This window comes from Fusarium coffeatum (assembly GCF_003316985.1).
Source record: "Fusarium coffeatum strain FIESC_28 chromosome Unknown BRIP53273_contig_69, whole genome shotgun sequence".
Lineage (NCBI taxonomy): Eukaryota > Fungi > Ascomycota > Sordariomycetes > Hypocreales > Nectriaceae > Fusarium > Fusarium coffeatum.
The window spans coordinates 156,109-177,490 of record NW_022157865.1 but is presented as its reverse complement, the minus strand read 5'-3'; the positions used below and the strand labels follow the sequence as shown (position 1 = coordinate 177,490).

Genomic DNA, 21,382 nt, shown 5'->3' with positions numbered 1-21,382 from the left:
CAGGGGACGTTGACAGTCAACCCCCGCGCTTCTCCACGGAATGCATTTAGCCTAAATGATATGACGATACCTTGTACCACCACAACTGGTATAAGATCACTTCACAAATCACGCATCTCTTTTTATCAACCCAACTCAACTCATTTCACTATCCATAAAGATGCCTCAAGTCAGAAATCCCATTCTTCCAGGTTTCAACCCGGACCCTTCCATCGTCCGTGTGGGTGATGACTACTACATCGCCACGTCCACTTTTGAATGGTTCCCTGGTGTTCAGATCCACCATTCCAGGGACCTCGCCAACTGGACTCTTGTCGTACGCCCGCTGACACGCAAAAATCAGCTCGACATGCGTGGTGAGCCCGATAGCTGCGGTGTCTGGGCGCCCTGTTTGAGTCACGACGGGGAGAAATTCTGGCTCGTGTACACCGATGTTAAACGCAAGGACGGTTCTTTTAAAGACGCCCACAACTACATTGTCACTGCGACGTCTATCGAAGGGCCGTGGTCAGATCCCGTTTATGCTAATTCCTCGGGCTTTGATCCGTCGCTGTTCCATGATGACGACGGCAAGAAGTGGTTTAACAACATGACCTGGGATCATCGCTCTCGTCCACAAACATTTTCTGGTATCTTTCTGCAGGAATTTGACCCCAAGGCCAATAAGCTTGTTGGACCCAGGAAGAATATTTTCGAAGGAACAGACCTAGCATTTGTTGAGGGATCTCATATCTACAAGCGCAACGGATGGTACTACCTCTCGACAGCAGAGGGCGGCACAGGATATTATCATGCTATAACGCTCGCACGATCTCGTAACGTTTGGGGCCCTTACGAAGTGCACCCCCAGAAGCATATCCTTACTTCAAAGGATGCGCCCCATGCTGCGCTGCAACGAGCGGGTCATGGACAGATCGTTGAGACACCAGATGGCAAGACCTATGTCGTGCACTTGACAGGTCGGCCTACTACCCAGAAGCGACGCTCGGTACTGGGTCGTGAGACTGCCATTCAGGAAGCTTACTGGGGAGATGATGACTGGCTGTACATCAAGAACGGTCCTGTTCCAAGCTTATACGTGGATCTTCCAGCTGAGCGTGACGATACAGCATACTGGGAGGAGAAGCGATATACTTTCAAGGACACTCTTCACAGCGACTTTCAATGGCTCCGAACACCTGAACCTGAGCGCATCTTTAACATCAAAGATGGCCAACTAGCTCTAATTGGTCGAGAGTCCATCGGATCATGGTTCGAACAAGCACTCGTTGCTCGTCGTCAGACTCATTTCTCGTATGATGCCGAGACGGTCATTGAATTTTCTCCCGAAGATGAACGCCAATTTGCCGGTCTAACAGCATACTACTGCCGGTTCAACTTCTTCTATCTCACTGTCACAGCCCATTCTGACGGACAACGTGAGCTCCTCATTCTTCGCTCCGAAGAGACTTTCCCTCTGGGCCGTCTCAACAAACCCTTTGCCGACCCCGTCAAGCTTCCCAATGAGGGTAAGGTGAAGCTCGCTTTGACCATTCGGGGAAGCAAGCTTCAGTTCTACTACGCCCTCGAAGGACAAGAGCTGACCAAGGTTGGACCTGTCTACGATGCTTCACTTTTATCAGACGAGTGTGGAGGACATCCAAACGATGGAAGCTTCACTGGTGCTTTTGTGGGTATGGCTGCTTCGGATGTGAACGGGCTCGCACTGGAGGCCAAATTCGATTATTTTGTTTATCGACCTGTTCATGACGAGTCGGACCGTTATGACGTATGATCAGCTTATGATATGGAATCTAAATGTTAATATACTTGAATAATCCTGAAAGACAAGATGTGTTGTCTTACGCACCACCACAAGTGATAGGTTTCTGCTGCCGAAGGCCCAAGAGAGGGCAGAGTAGCTCTGTTCATGTTAACTTTCTGACCTAGGAATTCAGTGAAAATTGATATGATGAGTTTAGTAATGCCGTTCATGCGGCTTTGAGTTGGCCGAGGTAAATCAACAGCCGCACGTGCGGGGTATTTATCGAGTCTTGAACAATCATAACACCCACGAAGAGTTCTTATATCGCAATAAGACGACGTATTTCTCGTCACACAAAGCTCAAGATATTGCAAGTGCAAATAGAAAGAAAAAGAAGATGCATCTTCCCAGACTTCCCCCAAATGCCGCGTATATCCGTCTTTCCAACCCTGCAAAGCGCAATGCTTTGAGTCTATCGATTCTGCAAGACCTCAAGACCCAGCTCACCAAAGCGCTGACGTCTCCTGTGTCGGGACAGCTTCGTCTTCTACCGCCTTTCAAAGAGCCCATCCTCTCTGACCTCGAAGAGGCATTGCGAAAAAGGGATATTGCATCGGATATCTGGAAGAAGTATGGCTGGCTAGTCAGCGCTGCCGAGTGGAAGAAAGAGCGTCATGGTCTGCCGGATGTGCTTATACTTCGCAGCGATGGACCCGTATTCTCGTCAGGGCATGATTTGAAGGAACTTTCGCAGCTTGGGTATGACGACGTGAAGCTGCTGTTTAGTCTCTGCGCAGAAGTCATGAGCTTGATTCGGAGAAGTCCCGTACTGGTTGTTTGTCCTATACAAGGTCTTGCTACGGCTGCAGGATTCCAGCTTGCCATGACGACAGACTTTCCCATTGCGTTGCCCGATACAAAGTTCTCTCTGCCCGGAGCCAAGATCGGATTGCCTTGCACAAGCCCGTCAACTGCGGTTTCGAGACGTCTGTCGCCTGGTGCGACATACCGGTTGCTTGCGACTGCTGAACCTGTAACGGCGTCAGAGTATCCTGGTGCAGTTGACGTGGTCAAGTTGGTAACAGGAACGCAGCCGAGCGATGCACTTGAAAGTCGTGTATCGGCTGTGGTGGAACAGCTGGCATCGATGTCACCGCAGCAGCAGGCGGTAGGTAAATGGGCTTACTGGACACAACTTGGTATCGGGGCGACGAGCGGAGATGATGGTGGTGATGGGTATGAGACTGCGGCGCGATGGGCGGGGAGAGTTATGGCTTTGCATGCGAAGAGTGAGGATGCGAAAGAGGGTATTGGGGCCTTTTTGGAGAAGAGGAAACCTGATTGGAAGAGTAGGTCTGAGTCCAAATTGTGAGGTGATGATATTGGTTAGTTGTATTTATTTAGATGTTAACAATTGATTGAGGTCATACATAAGTGGATGTTGATGTGGAGAAACACGTCTCATGTCGATGACGATAGTCTTTAAAGAGGGGTCATGTCAGAATCCTTGGTGTTGAGTCTGTCAATTAGAAATCCCCAACGTCATACGTCTCTTATCTAAACCAACCTGCCTTTGTTGTTTCTCTTATCGCGTCCATGTCGTCGCGAACTTTTGTCGCTTGCCCAAGACATATTCTCTTGGCAGGTGCAACATAACACGGGGAACTTTTTCCAAATAGTCCCAAACGGGCAGGTCTATCACCTTTCCACCCTGGCTCCGTATTTACATCTAAACCGTCCAGGGAAGGCGATAGCACGCTAGGGCCTTGTCGATCGCGAAGATCCTGGTATAAGCTTAAGTTGGCAGTGAATTGTTTATCGTAGAGGGAAAACTTATTAAGACTCATGCGCACGACCTTCTTCTCTTCTTTCTCGTCTCATCCCTCTTTCACCCTCATTCTTTTCCCTTCAACGTCAGCCGTTGAATCGTTGAGTATGGCTGCCAAAGTCGTCTTGGCCACTCTTTTGGCCTTTGCCCCTCTGGGACTGGCTGTTGATCCTCCTCGCCAGCCCCATCAGCCTACTGGCGAGGGCGATCGCCTCCTCACTTTCAACGAGACCAGCCCAAGCGCCAAACTGCGACCGTCTTCTTTGAGCGTTGACTGGTCTTCCGCTGGCGGCGACGGAAACTATATCGTCCTCAGCGACGACGGTGATCTCGTTCTCGAGGACATTGTTTCCGAGAAGACGACCAAGTTTGTCACGGCTGATAAGCTCCCCAAAGATCTGCACGAGTACTGGATCAGCGGTGACGCCAAGAAGGTCTTGGCTGCTTCCAACTATACTAAGCAATATCGCTACTCTTACTTTGCGGATTACTTTGTTCTTGATGTTGAATCTGGCAAGAGCGAGCCGCTTGTGAAGGACCAGGTTGGCGATATTCAGTATGCTCAGTTTTCGCCCAACGGAGATGCCGTGGCTTTTGTGCGCGATAACAACCTTTTTATTCGTGGCAGTGATGGAAAGGTCGAGCAGATTACCTCTGACGGCGGTCCCGATATGTTCCATGGTGTTCCTGACTGGGTCTACGAGGAGGAGATTTACGGCGGCCGCTCTGCGCTTTGGTGGTCGCCTGACTCACAGTTCATTGCGTTCCTCAGCTTCAACGAGACTGGCGTCGGTACATTCACTATTCCTTACTACATGGATAACCAAAAGGTCGCCCCTACCTACCCTCGCGAGCTTGACCTACGCTATCCCAAGGTCGGCTCCAAGAACCCAACCGTTGAGCTCAACATCCTTGACGTTTCCGCGGGCGAGTACAAGCCCGTTCCTGTCGATGCCTTTGAGCCTGAAGAACTCATCATCGGCGAGGTTGCTTGGGTCACCAAGGATCACAGCGCTCTCATCTACCGCGCTTTCAACCGTGTTCAGGACCACGATGCCCACGTGGTTGTTAACCCCGAGACTCTCAAGTCCAATGTGGTTCGTGAGCGCGATGGCAGCGATGGATGGCTAGAGCATACTCTTTCCATCTCTTTCGTCGGCCCCTTGAGCGCTTCCGGAAACAAGACTTATTACGTCGACGTCAACGACGAAGACGGATGGAACCACATCTATCTGTATCCCGTCAACGGCGGAGAGGCTATGCAGCTTACTTCCGGAGAGTGGGAGGTCTCTACTATTCTTCACATCGACACTGCCAAGAAGCTCATCTACTTCCAAGCTGCCAAGAGCCACTCAACCGAGCGACATGTCTACAAGGTTTCATGGGAGACCAAGAAGCTTACTCCTCTCGTCGATGAGACCGTTCCCGCCTACTGGAGCGCTTCTTTCTCATCCAACGGTGGCTATTACATCCTCCATTACCAGGGACCTGATGTTCCCTACCAAGAGCTCTACACCGTCAACTCGACCAGCAAGCCCGTGCGTACTCTTGTCGACAACAAGCAGTTCTACCAGAACCTCACCCAGTACAACCTCCCCAACATCACCTACTTTGAGCTGGAGCACCCCGATGGCTACACCCTGAACGTCATGCAGCAGCTCCCACCCAACTTCAACGCATCCAACAAGTACCCTGTTCTCTTCACCCCCTACGGCGGTCCCAACTCCCAGCGCGCCCTCAAGTCTTTCCAGGCCCTCAACTGGAAGCAGTACATCTCATCCGACCCTGAGCTCCAGTACGTTGTCTACACCGTCGACAACCGCGGTGCTGCCATGCAAGGTCGCAAGTACCGCTCCATGGTCACATCTCAACTCGGCAAGCTCGAGCCTCTCGACCAGATCTGGGCTGCTGAGCAATTTGTCTCTATGTTCGATTACGTCGACCCTGACAAGATCGGTATGTGGGGATGGTCCTACGGCGGTTATCTTACGGCCAAGACCATTGAGGCGGATTCTGGCGTGTTCAGCTTCGGTCTCATTACAGCTCCCGTTTCAGACTGGCGCTTCTACGACTCCATGTACACGGAGCGTTACATGAAGACTCTCGACGAGAATGAGAAGGGATACCTTGAGACAGCCGTGCACGATGTCTCCGGTTTCAAGAACATCGCTGGTAGCTTCAGCGTCCTCCACGGCACAGGTGACGACAACGTGCACTACCAGCACGCGGCTGCCATGATTGATCTCCTCGTTGGCGCTGGCGTTTCACCTGACAAGATGAAGATGTTTGCTTTCACCGATAGCGACCACAGTATTGTGTACAACGGTGCTTCTGTCTGGATTTACAAGTACCTTACCGCGAGGTTGTACGATGAGGTGAAGAGACAGCCCAAGGCCAAGGCCCTGAGCCACCAGTGGAACAAGAGACGCATTGAGATTGTAGCTTAGATGCTCAGTGTTGTTGTTTTATAGGTGTATAGTAGCATACATACTTAATCCAAGTAATCCATTAGTATTTCGTTCCACTGAACCTGCACGTGAATAACGACTTGAGAACAAAAGGTCGCGTTGGATGACGGGACCTTGGAAGTAGTTTCTCCCCCGCAAGCAACCAAGGCTTCAACCTGCGATTCAACCTTCGTGTCGTGATAGTGGCATCGGAGTACCATCATGGTTACAGAATGCATAATCCAAACCCGGTGCTTCAATTTAAATCAAATAATATCTCTTTAATTGAATTCTCATGGCTTCTGACTTTTGAAGTCCTCCTGAGTCATGATTATGTAGCAAACTAACGTCGTGCGCTAGTAGTAGAATTCTTACTGTTAAGAGAGACAATTCCACTAATAATATCCATTTAATATCATTGGATGTCACTGCTTCATCAACAAGCTGAACTGACATCAAATTAGCATGACTCGAATGCTGAGCGCGAAGGATCACGGCACGAATCGTGGCGTCATCCGATGTCGCAAGTGAAATGATGGACAGGAACACAATTTTCCTCGCGCGAAAATGACGCATTTTAGTCAAAGGATTTTGGCCAATCGGTTGACAACCACGATTGAGTAACCGACACTTGCATGATTTCAATCTTGACGGGGACAAACCGGAAAAGCTTTCCCTAACCCAATACTAAAAGGAAGCCAGTTGCAAATAACCGTGACAGTCGTCGCATGTACCCAAAGGCGCGGAAATAATTCCTGCACCGATTCTATTGTGTCCAGAACCTCATGATCGCCTGTTGTGATGCCTCTGCGGGCGCACATCATCGGGTTACCATCCAGATCTGAACCACATCGCCGGGACATGCTCAGGGGTCAATCACATGTGTCTTCCCTGCAGCGACATCTCTGTCTTATAGACCTGCATTAATAGAGAACGCCACTCGACATCTGATGTGCCTAGAAGAGGTAGTTCGCCGACAAGCCACAGACGATCAGCCCCCTTTCTTTGACAGGAGACGCAAAAAATTGCTTATCGTTAGTGTCACTGTCTGGGAGTAATCGCATCGAGTTTGACCAATAATCACATGTTTTGTTGATTGTCAGTAAAAAGAAACGTAATAGTGGATCAAGCCTTATTTGGTCCCCTGATTTCTGCCCTGTCAGTTCCGACTTCGCAGTGGTGAAGATTTCCATGATCTTCAGCTATGACAGTAGTCTAGAAGCACGGTCTCTTCAAATGATCACCATCCGCTGTCAATACGAGTAAAGACAGCCTTGTATTCGTTATCTCTCCAAAGAGGAATCTCGTCCGCAAGTCTAGTCGAAGCGAGCGTTTCGGTTGTGCATTGTGGCTTGGTCTAACCATGGTAGTCTCTAGCGGACGGTAACCTGGCGAAGCAGCTCTTTGACAATTCAGTTAGCGTCTGACTTATCGAAGCACTAATGAACTCAAAACCTCCAAATCGCTTGCTTGTTGGCCAGGATGGTAGAAGCATCGTGGGAGAAAAGACAGGTTCCGATATTAGACCGACTCGACTGGGCTGATTCAAAATCCCAGCTTTCCACGTGTTGACCATGCAGGTCAGTCTATCACTGGAGATCTAAGAGGACACTTAATGCGGCTGCACCCCTGGCTTGCATCTGCAGATCACACCACATTCGTTTTTCGTTCTTTTCTTTTTCTTTGCTATTCATGACCTATTGCGTTTGTTTTTGTGAAGGCCTTTTCTAGGTACCAAGACATCACCAGCAGCCATGGCAGCACTCGATACCGAGATGTGGGCATGGTACGCCTTGACACTCCTCGTGGTCATCTTCAGAATGTAAGTACACCTTTAGTCTTGTGATGTCAGCTACTGATTCTTGTAGGACTTCTCGTCGAATGTTGTTGGGATCATTCAAGGGAATGTTGGCAGATGATTACCTCATGGCCTTGACAATGGTTAGTTACAGCTTCTCTTGCTCTACGAATGAACACTAATCGTATCAGATCACATATACAGCCCTCCTTGCAGTCGTCAGCGTCCTCGGCCATACACCAACCAACCTCATCGACCCGGCCCTCAACTTGAAACTCACCCCCGAAGATATCAAGATACGCGAATACGGGTCGAAATTGGTGCTCGTTACCGAACATATGCAGATGATTACTATCTGGGGCGTCAAGGGATGTTTATTGTTCATGTACAGCCGACTTACGTAAGTTGTTGTTCGTCTGAGGATGCAATGACCCAGCTAATTGTGGCAGGCTGAGTTTGAAGCAAAACTTCTTGGTCAAGCTTGTAGCCGGATATGTGGTCGTCGGGTTCGTGGTTATGCAGATCTTGTGGTTCGCTGCTTGGTGTCGACCCTTTGACCATTACTGGCAGGTTCCTCCAGATGACTGTAAGACTTCCCAATACTATTCATGTGAGGAGTTTTGACTAATGTGATCATAGTGAACTGCTCAGCCGAAACGAACCACATGATTACCAACGCTGTCATCAACATCTCTTCAGACATAATGATCATTATCCTTCCTATGCCGGTCTTTCTACAGTCTCAACTACCACTCAAACGGAAGATTATTCTCTGTGGTATCTTTGCACTGGGCATCTTCACTGTAAGTCCTATAACGTCATGCCTTATCGCCCAGACCTTCTAACATACTGCAGATCCTAGCAGCAACCATGTCCAAGATATACAGTCTTGGTGATCCCTACGGCACCGAATGGTCATACTGGTACATCCGCGAAGTCTCAACCGCCGTTATAGCCGCCAATCTCCCTCTGACCTGGACACTCCTCCAACGCGTCTTCCGTCTCGGCTCTTTCAGCGCACGCTACGGTTACGGCAAATCATCCAACCAACGCACTGGTGAAGGAGCATCGCGCTTCCGTTCTGCGTATGGTAATCTCAGCAGCATGGATCGACGACCCAAGCGACCTACTTACGTCGAACCTGGTATGAGCTTGAACGATAGTCAGGAAGAGATCAACGGGAAGGATATACCGTTGAAGATTTATCAGAAGAATGAGGTCACGGTCAATATCACGACGGAGGAGGTCAAATCGGACCAAAGGGCGCCGTCACCACCTGGTCAGCCAGGATTTTTGAGAGAAGCTGTTTCGCATACAAGTACAGAAGGCGATAGATCAGCGAATGAGATGGAGCTTGGAGTTGTTACCAAGGTCTACCATGGAGTTTAATGAGTCGAGAGAATTCTAAATAAAGCATAGATGACCTTGGGAAACCAAAGATTAGATCCAATACCGAAACCAAATATTTCGATTTGCTTCTCTTTCATCACGATGACAAGTACGGATGCCCAAAACACCACCAAAATCGTTGATGTGGGTTCAAACTGCGATACCATGATAAAATACTTGCCTTGTTGCAATTTTGCCCTCATCTTGTCAACTATAACCCCGGCTCGGATGTGCAATTCCAAAGCACGTTCGAAACAACGAATATTAATCAGCTTTGAATGAAATTGCTTTTCAAAGGATCTCAAAGAATTTTGGTAGCTGTTAACTATGGCCTCAAGTCCTTCTCTTCTGTCTTGACTCAGGCAAGTCGCTCTAACATACTCATTCTGATTGGATGGAATGAAATGAAGTCCCCAACCGCTGCCTTAAAATAGTGGATTCGGCCGTAACGGGAAACGGCCGGGTCCCCTGAACTAACATTCATTTTACTACCGACCAACTTTTCTCACAACTCAACTTCCTTTGACCGCTCTATTTCCTGAACACAATCATTTAGACCCTACCAGGCTTCCTTGGGAACTAAGAAAACCGGTCCAGAACTGTGAAGCAGAAATATCATACTCCACGCGTGTCGCTTTATGATAACGCCTCACGCTCATCGTTCATCATGTCCGACTATGCTGAGCGAATGCTTCGGGCTGATATGGCCCTGACCGAGAATGGCACACCCTTTCATCAATACTTTTACGAGGCCAGTAGACTTCGTGGCAACAGACGCCAGGCCGATAGCCCAACAGACGTCAATCATCTCATCTTAACTCGCCCCGGCCCTCGTCAGCAACACAGACTTTGGAAAATGGACCGCATCATGGAGCCCCAGACAATCGCGCATTTTGTCGAATTTTTCGTCAACGGCCGGCTTCCTGATGGTGGCCAGACGAATCACACTCTACTCACCATTGAAGAGGCCAGGAATATCTGTAACCCATTCCCTGACTGGGCACCTGCCCCCTTCAACCTCCAGAGTAGATCAACTATGGACTGGTTCGTCACTCGTATTGGCACATCCGAAGACTCTGCCCGCCTCTGGCCGATTGCCAAGGAGCTTCATGCAATGAAGTCAAGAATTTGGGAGGGCTTACCGCCCCTCTCTGAACGACGATGGGTTGAGTTGGAGCTTGACGACCCCAAAAACTTCAAAGCTGCTTGTCAGTATTTCATTGCTGTTATCAATGTTTTCGCCTACCTCAATAACCCGCGTACTAAGCATGCTTTGCGCACTACATACAATTTGATTTGGGATCACCTCAAGGTCTTTGAACGAGCGGTCAACGCTAAGCGCAAAGTGGATGCTGAGGGTGGTCCATTCGACGAGGTCTCCGTGACTGGCCTGTGGTACCAGTACATTAGAGCCCATTACGATGATATGTGCAAGAAGGCTCACCAGTGGGTGATTGAGCATATTGACCGAATTCGAGAGCCAATAGTCGTTGCACTGGGTAGCCATCAGCCTCCCCCATCGGATTCCGTTGATGCCAAGCAGCGGGAGCTGACAGACAAGATTCACGATCTAGCCATAAACACAGCTGAGGCCGATTACATCATATTCATGCCTACAGATGGTTATAAAGGCGACAGCCTCTCCGCTCAGGAGCGCAAGCCGCTACCAGCAGATCGCAGAGGAGGCTTCCGTGAGGAGCCGATCTCGTGGTCGGCCAATATCCACTGGCGAGCACAAGATTACAAGGCACGAGTTCGTTTTCTAGACAGAAAAGAGATGTACAACCACTTGCAGCGAGAAGGTCTCTATCTCGTGGAAGCGCCTCTGAATAATGCTGAAAGCCTGGTCATAAAGAGCATCAGCCAGATCGATGGACAAGAAATGGCCCGAAATGAACTTAGAGGGTTCTCGGAGCCTTGCACTGTAGATCGCTGGATCGAATACGCCCGGCAACCAGGGCATAAATTGAAAGGATTCGTCGCCTATCGGCTGTGTCGGGAGTACGATGACGACAAGTGGGCAAAATTCAAGAGACGGGTTGAAGCTGATGTAGCGGATTGGGGACGTGGAAAAGAAGGAATCGATGATGCTCTTCGAGCTTGCAAGATCGAATGGGTTGATGCTGAGAAGGATATTGTGGATGACGATGTCGAGGGTGCCAAGAAGTAAGTCGCCAATACAATGTCCGCCGGTTCACAAACTAATATGAGAGCAGGCACTTCAAAAACGCCGTCTTCGATGTCCCAGTTCACCATCGAGTCTTCCTAGCCATCGACAAAGCCACCATCAAATCATATCTAGAACCAGCCCCTTCCAAAGCCAAATTTGTCCTTGCCGTTGATGCAAAGTTTGACGGTACAGATACAAGTGCGGAATCACCCGGGTACAAAGGGACCATGCGCATACTAGGCAGTCTCCTATGGGATGAACTAGGTGCAATGCTAACTACACAGGGAGCATCCATCCAAGATTTGTGGCCTTTCGCTATGAGTGACTCAGAAAAGGTTTATAGGGGTCCTACGTTAGATATGGTGTTGAAATTCCCGACTTATGAGGAGACTGTGGCTTGGGAGCTTGCCAGTGCTATGGTGCCTCTGATGATTGATAAGGCAAGGGATGCGCGGAATAGTCAAAATGACTCATGATAAGATGGACCTTGACCCGCTCATGCGCATGAATACATGCAACCGAAACCACTAGACCTAGCAGAGCTTTATGGTTAAGCTTTGGCTGCCTTGTTGATGAAGTAAAGCCGGCTATCTAATACTGCCAAGCTACAGTTGATCACTAGTTCAAAAAGAAAAGACTTGAGATCAATGGTGGATTATATAATAGTCTAGATACCAATGCCGCTAAATGCCAAATCTATAATGCTCTATACAAGAAAAACAAACAAACTCTATGCAGAAGCCCCGATACACTTAAGCCTTGGGCTGGATAGACTGAGGGTTGCGGAACAAGTTCTTTGGGTCGTACTTGGCCTTGACCGACTCCAGCTTTGCAACATTGCTTCCCCAATACATCTCCGTCGCCCGATCGCCCTTAATCTGCGAATCGGGATAGTTGACGTACATGCCCCAGGTACCTTCCTTCAATGAGTTGGAAATGCTCTGTCTCAAGCCCTTGATGAGACCGAAGCCGTCAGAAGGGTACTGTGCGGTCTGTGCAACACTGTCGTAGAACTGGAAGAGGAGTAGTGTGTCGCGATGCACGTAGGCGGTATCGCTGGGCTTGGGCTTGGAAACTGCAGAGTATTTGCCGCCTGAGATGTCCATTTGGAGCCACCATGAGTGGCTGCTGCTTTGGCCGGTTGTGGAGACGTAGTTGACGAAGGACTTGAATTGGTCAAGGGTCAATTCGGGCGCTGCGAGACTGCTGGCATAGAAGTTGTCGTGCTGAGATGTGTTAGCTATGTATCTTGTTGAGTTTCGAGTTAGGTGACTTACTGCATCATATGAAGCGCTTGTGGGGTTAACGTCAACACCCGCACCCGCAAAGTGAGTCACGAGCTCAATCCAGTTCACAGTTGTAGCAGTGACCTGAGCATTAAGCTTCTGAAGCAGAGGCTGCAACTCCTTCCTCAGAGCCGCCTCATCACCGATATAAGCACCGTCAACGCTATAACCGTTCTTGGAAACTGCCATCTGCATAGTGATTTCCGCAGGCATGGTCTTTCCGAACTCTTGGAAGTCGTACATTCCTTGAGGTGCCGAGTTCTTGTCAAAGTTGAGGCCGATATCGAAGTATGTAATCTTCTCAGGCGCGGCGAAGGTCTTGAATTCCATCTCGACGACGACGCCGAATGATGCACCGGCGCCGCGGACGGCCCAGAATAGATCGGAGTTTTCGGTCTTGGAGCAGTGGACGACTTTGCCGGTGGGGAGGACGACGGTTGCGCCAGTCATGAGATCGAGGGTGAGGCCGTATTTGCGGGCGACCATACCGTAGCCGCCGTGCAGAGCGTGACCACCAATACCAACTCTGCAAACTGTTAGTGACGATCGCCAATTCTTCAAATTGTTGTACTTACCCAGGGCATGTTCCATGAGAAAGAGCTCTCTTGCCCTGATTCCAAAGCTCAGTCGCAACATGTCCAAGTCTAGCACCAGGTTGAATCTTTGCCGTGCCATCCTTAGCCAGCTTGACACTGTACAATCTATCCAACTCAATCATGAGATGGCCATCTTCGCCACCGAAGCCAAGAGAGGTATAGCTGTGTCCACCACTCTTGGCATTAACAGCAACGCCATGCTTAGCGCCACATTCAACAGCGGCAGAGACTTGGGCGACTGTTGTAGGGACTGCGATGGCAGCTGGTTCGAATTGAAGGCGGAGGTTGTACGCTGTGCCGTCCTGTTTCCATGTTTGAGAGCCTCGAGTGTCGATTGGGACTTTGGCTTGTGTGAGACAGCTGTCGACGGCTTCGCGCTTTGTAGGGACAGCGGAGGATTGGGCGACGAGGCCTACTAGAAGAAAGGTAAAAGTGTTGATATGCATGTTTAATGCTATGGAAAAGAATGAATGAGAGAATGTTGATGGAATGAAAATGGAAAGGAGATCAAGGCAGTTGCAGTTATTTAATATAAAGCCATGTTGCCGTAATTATCTCTTGGCTCAACTCCACAGATCGGCACGTTACGAGATCTGAGCCCTTGAATTGTGGGATAATACGAGCTACTGCTACTGCTGCTACCTTCACCAACGTTGCGGCTCTAGTCTAGCGTCTTCGCCTTCACCGAACGAATGCGACAGATTGTCTATCCAGAATGGTAATTCAATCAACGCTGTTCAAACTCAATTGATCAGAAAGGCAACAGAATGTAACGTTAAGACACAGCTAAAAAAGAAACTAAGGCTGGTAGCGTTGCAAATTCTCCTCGTGATGACAAGCCTCCATGTGCCGGAGTACCGATATTAGCTTTGGGCTATAATTAGCTGGGTTTTACTGTGATGTCATTTAGTGGAATTGTTTTATGGGGTTTAGTGAGGCTGTAGCTGAGGAATGGTGGCTTAATCAACTGTAGCTTGGATAAGTTCATTGGATGGTGTTCGATGACTCGCTAAAGTTCAGGGTACTCTTGAGAAAAACAGTGGTTTCCCATGTTGTGTCTTTGTTTGTACGGTTTCTTTTCTGGTCTCCAGATTTCAGTCTAAGCAGTGATGTACTCCAGTGAAACACGAGTTCTCGATTACCAGGATACAAAATATCCTTGTCAATAGTGCTGCCAGTTTTAATGCCCGAGAACCCCGGGTGCATGAATTCCAATCTCAGCGCTTCAATGGTGGCTCTAAAAAATAAATAAATCCACAACCATCACCAGGAAGGAGGCGGGGAGCACTCGAAATTCGACACCGGTGCTCACCTGTAGTCATCCCCGCCTCCTTCCAACATTGCTTCTTTCCGTTTTCACTGCATCCTCTTGAGTCCTACCGCCAGTAACAACCACCAGCAGCTGGAAAGAGTCCGATAACAACCTGTTTTGCCATTCACCAAACAATTATTCGAGGACAAATGCTCTTCTTGTCTCCGCCTTGTCTTCAACATAAATGATATCAACCCAGACCATCACTTGCTAAATACCCCTCAGTGTTCCAAGGTACTTAAATCCAATTCCTCCTCCCGCCTTCGAATGAGCAGCTTCGCGTCAGGATTCGTCATATACGCCATTCCAAAAGCCATAGGCTTAGGTCTGTTCCCGTTCAAAAGCTTCCAATCATACTTGAGAAGCAAATGGCAAAGCGCAATCTTAACTTCATTGGAAGCAAAGAATCGTCCTGGACATGCGTGCGTACCATGACCGAACCCAAGGTGATTTGGGCTTGTGTTTACAAGATATGACATCTGTTCCTTGCCTGAATCCTTGGGAAGGAATCGGTATGGATCGAATGTTTTGGCGTTGGCATAGTTTTCGTCGCTCCACATGTGTGTAGCTGTCACGACGATCTTTGTACCTTTTTTGACAGTTGTTCCATTGGAGAGCGTGACGTCTTCCAAAGCTCGTCTCCTCCAGCCTATTTTAAATGCGTCAGTGTTTACATAATTGCGAGATGCTGATGTGCTTACCTATGAGAATTGGCTTCATTCGCTGTGTCTCTTTCAAAACGCTATCCATAATCTTGAGATCAGCCAGCGCGCTCTTCTTCAGCCCTTGAACCGACAGCACGCGAACTATCTCCTCCCGCAGAATATCGAACATTTCGGGAAATGTAGCGATATTAATCATCGTTTGAGAAAGTAAGTCAGTAGTCGTATGAATAGCAGCCAGCGTCAGCGCAATCTGGCAGTCAGCAGGCGGAAGCGCTGAACCACCCTGGTCAAACCACTCAATCGCGTCATCGAAGGGAGATTTCTCGCCTCGAGCAAGTGCTTCAGCTTTCACCCGCTGGCGACGTTCAATATGAGGATCAAGTTCTTTTCGGGCAGCGATTAATGCTCGGCGGACTTCGCGACATTGAGGGAGGATCCAATGAATGTAAGGACGTAGCCATCTTGGAATGACGCAAAGAATCATCATGGCTTCAAAGGTCTTTCTGGTATAATAGGCGCAGGCGTTGTTCCAGCCTTCATCTCGACAGAGTTCTTCGCCCATGAAGACTCTTGAGGACATGCGGGAAACAATTGTTGAGATGTGCTCGTTCAGATCGAGAGTGTGCCACTCTTGGGATAGATGTTAGAGAGTATCGGTATGCTGTATGAATACTCACCGGTTGAGTCTCCAATAACATTTCGCATAACAATGGCAGCCTCTTCTGATAGGGGACTCGTGATCTTGGCTACAATCCATCTGGTCAGTGATCTGGAGGGATGTTGATTCGATCAAGTACCAACCCAACGCCTTTGTCAAATGCCTTGAAATGATCTTTGGCATGAGTTCATCGTGCTGGAGAGCGGTAAACCCAGGAATGTACGCATGATTATCCTAAAAAGGTGGTAAATAATGTACAGCCATTCCCATGAATGGTTCTGCCTCCAACTTACATCGCTAGCAGCCGCTCCAAAATCAAATCGTTTATCATTTTTGATCTCATCAATCATTTGCGGCGGCAAAATCGTCAACTCTCCCCACTCGCAGAACAGTCTATAAGGTTTTCCAACAAACCGCCTAGCTCCGGCAGCGAGTGTCTCAAGGCTCTGACTGTTTTCCATATATCGGCGGAGTCGGGGGATATTGCTAAATTCGAAAGTCTTTCGTGGGTTAAGCAGATCTTGTGGTTGGCTGAATTGAGACAAGGAGATGAGCATGGCTAGAAAAGTGATGACAGCGTAGGAGATGTAAGAGTCGAGGGCTCTAGACATTAGTCCGGACCCTAAGTGGTCTCTTGTTTGGTTGTGAGAATCCATTGCGCATAAATCTCTACACAAGTCGTGTAGCAGTCGGGCCACTGTTTGAGTCTGTGTATTCTAAATTGAAAGGAAATCGGGCATGAAGATATACCATCGCTCAATTACCTGATAACATCAGAAGACAAACGAAAGCCTCCGAGCGCACATTGTCTTACATCTTACGTACCTGAACAACCACCCCAAAAAGGTCGAGATAAGCCGCTCAAGGATCGTAATCCATGTACGGGCAAGGTACGGCAAGTGTTAATGGCTGCGATCATTTCCTGATTGGAGCAGTAAGCGTTGTCAGTACCAAGTTTTGCACTGGCGAGTCCACTAAATACGCCAATAGGACCAATCTGTAATAGTCAGGGTCGGAAGGATTTCTGGAATGTAAGACGGCACTTGTTAGTAGGAATTCCGATATTACGCGTTTGAAGAGTGTGACGTAAGAGATGAACGGAAGTTCTGTTACTGCATTAGGATGATATGATATGATATGTATTTCCGTGGTTAGGTATTTTCCAAAGATCAAAGATATCGGCTTAAGTCATGGCTTCCGATATTTGGCGGCTTTTCGAGCTATGGAGCCCAGTCAAAGCACTTATTCTGAGCGCCTAGAGACCAATAGCATTTTGCTGGTTCGAGGACACAGGCAATCTATCATAATGGAAAACCCCGACGTCAAAGCACATTCGGACAAGCCATTGTTATTAATATCTACCGAGTGTCCATCTCTCTATAGTATTCTCGAGTTAGGTATCCTGACGCCGACCTTTGATGACTGAGAGAAGAGCTACACCTGTGAGATGGAAAGCCAGACTCCACCAAAACAAAGAAGCCACATCGCCCAATGTTGTGCTCGATGTCATTCATCATACTGCAGCACCTAGTACGCCAACGAAAACCAGAGCAGCAAGTACCGATACCATCACACGAGAGGCTGAAGAGCTCTCAACCTTCTCAGGCGCGTCGTCATCTTTTTTCTCATCGTCCTTCTTGTCCTTGTCGCCGCTATCGCCCGCAGAAGCAGTCCCTGTAATCTTGGCTCTGAGAGTACTACACGCGTCAGGTCCGACAGGAACAAGATCAGTGATATACGGCTCATCACTACAAGATTCCCACAAGATCCGGTATTCGGAGACATGTTGAGCCTGCCAGCTTGTCCATTCCGAAGCCCACTCCGAAAATTCCTCGGCTGACGATCCGGTGATGGCAGGAAGTTGGCATGGATCAGCGGTGTTGTAGAGACTTCCGAGGGCGAATGATACACCTAGTTCTGACATGTCCATGGGTGGTGCTGGTGCGCCCGTGATGGGGAGGGAGTCTTTGAGGGACCAGCATGCCGGTATTGTTAGGGATGGGCGAGTCAAGCTCGTAGTAGTCGGAGAAGAGGTTGGGGTTGGAGTTTGCGCCACTACATGCGACGCACTCAAAGCCAAGAGAGCAGTAAGTTTGAAGATAGTCATGGTTTCGTTGGTACTAATCAGCTCGGCGTTGGATTGAGAAAAATGTCAAAGAATGTAGTTGAGGACACCGTTAGAGCTAGCAATTTATATGACTATCTCCAGTAAGTGGAGGCCTCTGGCCAATGCCTTGAAAATGAAGGATTTTGTGATTTGGTGGAATTTACAATATTCCTTGGCCTTCAACTGAGGCGCAGCATTATCGTAAGTTCTCTCTTACCTTAGATACTGTTTGGATCCATAGTTGCTTACCGCACTAGGATCTAATAGGTAGGTGTATAGGATTCTGATGCGGCTGTGATCTATCCTCACAGGTGTAAAACATGGGTCTATCTTTTTTACTACCATTAAAATAAATTCAGTAGGAGGATCTCATGTACCATAGGTGCCAGCATATGATCTAGGATTGATGTTTTAAATTTTGCCGACTTCGTGATAGAATTGGCGTCATTCCACAAAATTTAAACATGGTTCGCAGTCACGTTACTCTATTTGTAAATTCCATTGTATCAGTGAATAAAAGGCGGTTGCTCATTGCATGAATTGGTCATCATAACTCAGTAAAAGCCAGCGAGTAACAGTACATAGCCCTGAAATAATCCTGCCAATCTCCTCTTACACCTCCACTATACAATCCTCACATATATCCAATTAGGACAGCCGTAGCTTACTTGGTCTGAACATAGATAGAAGAAGAGCCACTGCTCTGGTAACCCTCAGTGGCCAGGATCTGGTAGTAGTGGTTACCAAGGCGCATGCCAGCTTGAGCCCAAGCGTTGAAGTGAGCCTGCATGTTAACAGAGCCGCTGGAACGCTTGTTGCGGCGGATGGACCAGTACTGGTTGAAGGTCTGGACGCCGTCGATGGAAGGCTGCTGGTAGCGGGTGGACATGTAGATATCGTAGGTATCACCATCAGTGTAGACGGTTCCCTTCCTCTGAGCACTGCTTCCGGGGTTGTAAGAGCCGTAGTTCTCGATGACCTGGGTATCTTGTCAGTAAGTCATTCGGCCTTTGACGTTTGATGTAACCTACGTAGTACTCGACGAGAGGGCTACGAGTCCAACCGTAGACGGCAAGGTAGCCGTTGCCCTGAGGGCTGAAAGAACCGCCGTAGTTGATGGTTCTGCGTAGTGTCAGTGGGACAATCTGACGTATTATCCAAAAGAAGCTTACCGGCCAGTACCAGGGTTCCATCCCTTGCCACCGACAAAGTTACCGGTGTTTCGCCAGTCGACCTCGTAGTGGCTGCCCTCGCCCATGCGGTACTGGGCGTAACCACCACCATCAGACCACCAAGAGTAGAAGTAGCCATTGTGGTAGCCTTCACTGTTGCCGGTGACCTGACGGGCCTCAAGAACAGACGTGGCGTTACCGTCGTCACGCTCCTCGAGGAAGTCAAAGGGGCGAGCAAGGGCTCCAGTGATAGCCGAGGCGGCAACGAGGAGGGATTTGAAAGAGACCATGTTGATGAGAGTGTGGTTCTTGATGTCCGAGAAGCAAGTTGTTGATTGTTCGAAGAGGGCTGACCTGGAGAAGAAAAGTATGCTCAGTTGGCGAGCGATCGTGTCTTATATATACTCGTGGGAGGTGAGTTTTGCATTAAAACCAAGATATTGCCAAGCATGCTAGTGGTTAATTCCGAACAAGTTCCCATCTCCTAGTCTTCGGAGACTAACTCCTTTCCAGGCTAATACAAACAAAAGCAAATTTAGACTCATCTTGGATGTTTCTGCCCCTCCTTCCCCACCATCTACACATCCTCGTGGCAACACTTTATCCCATGAGGAGCCAAGACGGTAAAGCTTTCTCATGATCGGTCATGAGGGGATCAAGACTTACCAAGACCAGCAATTCTGTGATGCGATTGGCCAGGTCGAAAGGGAAGTGACATGCATAGATCACAGACTAATCTTTGCCCTGCAGAGTTGGAGTAACCACACCTTTTTTTTACATTTTGGCTAAATCAAATGTCTTGGTTCCTTTCATCCGTTTGTAGAGGATGTCACTTGGCGTACAGCTTGTTTGCTACAAAGGGTAGGAGGGAGATGGATTGGTACGGCGAGTGGTACAACTCACTTGTCAATATTACTACCATGCGGCATAAAGCCGTAGACAGGTCATTTCCACTGCCAAGGTAAGAAAAAGAAAGGTGGGACGACCAACAGCAAAGCGATAAGCTGTACCCCATGCATATTTTCCTAGTGTTCATCTCATCCCGATGGCCACTACCGAGGCATCCCTTGTCTTTGGGGTATATTTCCCGAGCCGTTAAGAACATTCGTCACAGGGGTCTCAGAACTTGGCAGAAGGCAGCATTGAAAACATGAGTTTGCTTTTTACTGACGAGTGATCTCACTGCTTCTGATTCTTACGCCGTTAAGTTCGTCTATTATGTCGATCAGCAGATTAAGCTCGACGAGTGGTATCGAACAATGTAACAAGACATAGATAGACGGGCGATTTGAAGATTCCTGGGACTTTACCGATCCGAATGGGTTTAAACCGGCCGGTTGCCGATATGTCTAGCCCGATTAAGGAAGATGGAACATGATGCCCCGGATTACAGCATGCGGATCCTTGCAACTTGAATTCTGGCTAAATTGCAGCATGGCCAAGACTCTTATTTAGCCTCGGGAAGTTTTATCCTTATTGAGCTTGTACAACGATTAATTCGACGACATCTGGAGAAATCATAAACAACCACAAACATGTGGTTGTCAAGGAGGGATTGCCATGCCAGGAACAAAAACTTCCTGAGATTTCCGAAGGGCAGTTTAGCATAAGCTCGGTTTGAGGTTCCTGGTTAAAATCAAGTACGTAAATGAGGGGCCAGATCAAGGAGCGATTGTGTAATGAGTTGTAAAAGTTGTACAAGGATAGACCTTGTCGGTACCATTGTCTTGTTATCTTGATATCATGTACTTTAACATCCTCCACAATATGTAAAGCCCATCCTCAAAGTAGGTAGTGTTGTGGAGAGTTCTTCTTTTGTACAATGACTGACAATTACCAAGGTTTACGTGTACCAACTATCCACCGTAACAGATGTCTTCCAGCCGCATGTTCGGCGAGGGTGGTCCGATTCCCATCGAAAGGTGTGCAACACATTCGAGGCCCATCCACCTGGTCTGGGTCTTTGTCTATAAGTCCGATTTAACCGAGTCATGAACTCCATTATCGAGGACCGGTGGTTGTACGTCATGCAACAAGTCAGGTCTTGCCTGTCCAATTTGCGAGGGATCAATGAGAGACCACGCTCGGGTAAGTTGACAGTTACTTTAGCTTTCCAGAGTCTCGTTGCGGTGAGTCTGAGTCGCCTCCGTAACTTGAACTCGTGGTGGTAAGTGAGACGAATAATACGGTGGATTATGCGACGCAAAAAG

At 48.5% G+C, this 21,382-nt stretch overlaps 9 protein-coding genes across 9 annotated transcripts; 5 read left to right on the top strand and 4 right to left on the bottom strand.

Annotated features, from left to right (window-relative positions):
* Positions 1 to 160: 160 nt before the first annotated feature.
* Positions 161 to 1,774, top strand: FIESC28_03263 (uncharacterized protein; the record flags this gene model as incomplete). Its single annotated transcript, XM_031157412.1, has 1 exon — positions 161 to 1,774. One exon carries the CDS (start codon positions 161 to 163, stop codon positions 1,772 to 1,774), a length of 1,614 nt encoding a protein of 537 aa, XP_031018544.1.
* Positions 1,775 to 2,141: 367 nt separating this feature from the next.
* On the top strand, positions 2,142 to 3,116 carry FIESC28_03262 (uncharacterized protein; the record flags this gene model as incomplete). The annotated part of the gene is made up of 1 exon (XM_031157411.1): positions 2,142 to 3,116. The coding sequence occupies one exon, from the start codon at positions 2,142 to 2,144 to the stop codon at positions 3,114 to 3,116; it is 975 nt and encodes a 324-aa protein (XP_031018543.1).
* A 563-nt stretch (positions 3,117 to 3,679) lies between these two features.
* FIESC28_03261 (uncharacterized protein) lies at positions 3,680 to 6,019 on the top strand (the record flags this gene model as incomplete). Its single annotated transcript, XM_031157410.1, has 1 exon — positions 3,680 to 6,019. The coding sequence occupies one exon, from the start codon at positions 3,680 to 3,682 to the stop codon at positions 6,017 to 6,019; it is 2,340 nt and encodes a 779-aa protein (XP_031018542.1).
* Positions 6,020 to 7,773: 1,754 nt separating this feature from the next.
* Positions 7,774 to 9,206, top strand: FIESC28_03260 (uncharacterized protein; the record flags this gene model as incomplete). The annotated part of the gene is made up of 6 exons (XM_031157409.1): positions 7,774 to 7,841; positions 7,888 to 7,960; positions 8,009 to 8,217; positions 8,267 to 8,403; positions 8,457 to 8,620; positions 8,673 to 9,206. The coding sequence occupies 6 exons, from the start codon at positions 7,774 to 7,776 to the stop codon at positions 9,204 to 9,206; spliced, it is 1,185 nt and encodes a 394-aa protein (XP_031018541.1).
* A 667-nt stretch (positions 9,207 to 9,873) lies between these two features.
* FIESC28_03259 (uncharacterized protein) lies at positions 9,874 to 11,852 on the top strand (the record flags this gene model as incomplete). The annotated part of the gene is made up of 2 exons (XM_031157408.1): positions 9,874 to 11,372; positions 11,423 to 11,852. 2 exons carry the CDS (start codon positions 9,874 to 9,876, stop codon positions 11,850 to 11,852), a joined length of 1,929 nt encoding a protein of 642 aa, XP_031018540.1.
* Positions 11,853 to 12,128: 276 nt separating this feature from the next.
* FIESC28_03258 (uncharacterized protein) lies at positions 12,129 to 13,704 on the bottom strand (the record flags this gene model as incomplete). The annotated part of the gene is made up of 3 exons (XM_031157407.1): positions 12,129 to 12,602; positions 12,654 to 13,188; positions 13,238 to 13,704. The coding sequence occupies 3 exons, from the start codon at positions 13,702 to 13,704 to the stop codon at positions 12,129 to 12,131; spliced, it is 1,476 nt and encodes a 491-aa protein (XP_031018539.1).
* Positions 13,705 to 14,791: 1,087 nt separating this feature from the next.
* On the bottom strand, positions 14,792 to 16,450 carry FIESC28_03257 (uncharacterized protein; the record flags this gene model as incomplete). The annotated part of the gene is made up of 5 exons (XM_031157406.1): positions 14,792 to 15,219; positions 15,272 to 15,865; positions 15,913 to 15,981; positions 16,037 to 16,127; positions 16,187 to 16,450. 5 exons carry the CDS (start codon positions 16,448 to 16,450, stop codon positions 14,792 to 14,794), a joined length of 1,446 nt encoding a protein of 481 aa, XP_031018538.1.
* Positions 16,451 to 17,406: 956 nt separating this feature from the next.
* FIESC28_03256 (uncharacterized protein) lies at positions 17,407 to 18,000 on the bottom strand (the record flags this gene model as incomplete). Its single annotated transcript, XM_031157405.1, has 1 exon — positions 17,407 to 18,000. The coding sequence occupies one exon, from the start codon at positions 17,998 to 18,000 to the stop codon at positions 17,407 to 17,409; it is 594 nt and encodes a 197-aa protein (XP_031018537.1).
* A 664-nt stretch (positions 18,001 to 18,664) lies between these two features.
* Positions 18,665 to 19,462, bottom strand: FIESC28_03255 (uncharacterized protein; the record flags this gene model as incomplete). The annotated part of the gene is made up of 3 exons (XM_031157404.1): positions 18,665 to 18,979; positions 19,032 to 19,122; positions 19,173 to 19,462. 3 exons carry the CDS (start codon positions 19,460 to 19,462, stop codon positions 18,665 to 18,667), a joined length of 696 nt encoding a protein of 231 aa, XP_031018536.1.
* Positions 19,463 to 21,382: the final 1,920 nt, after the last annotated feature.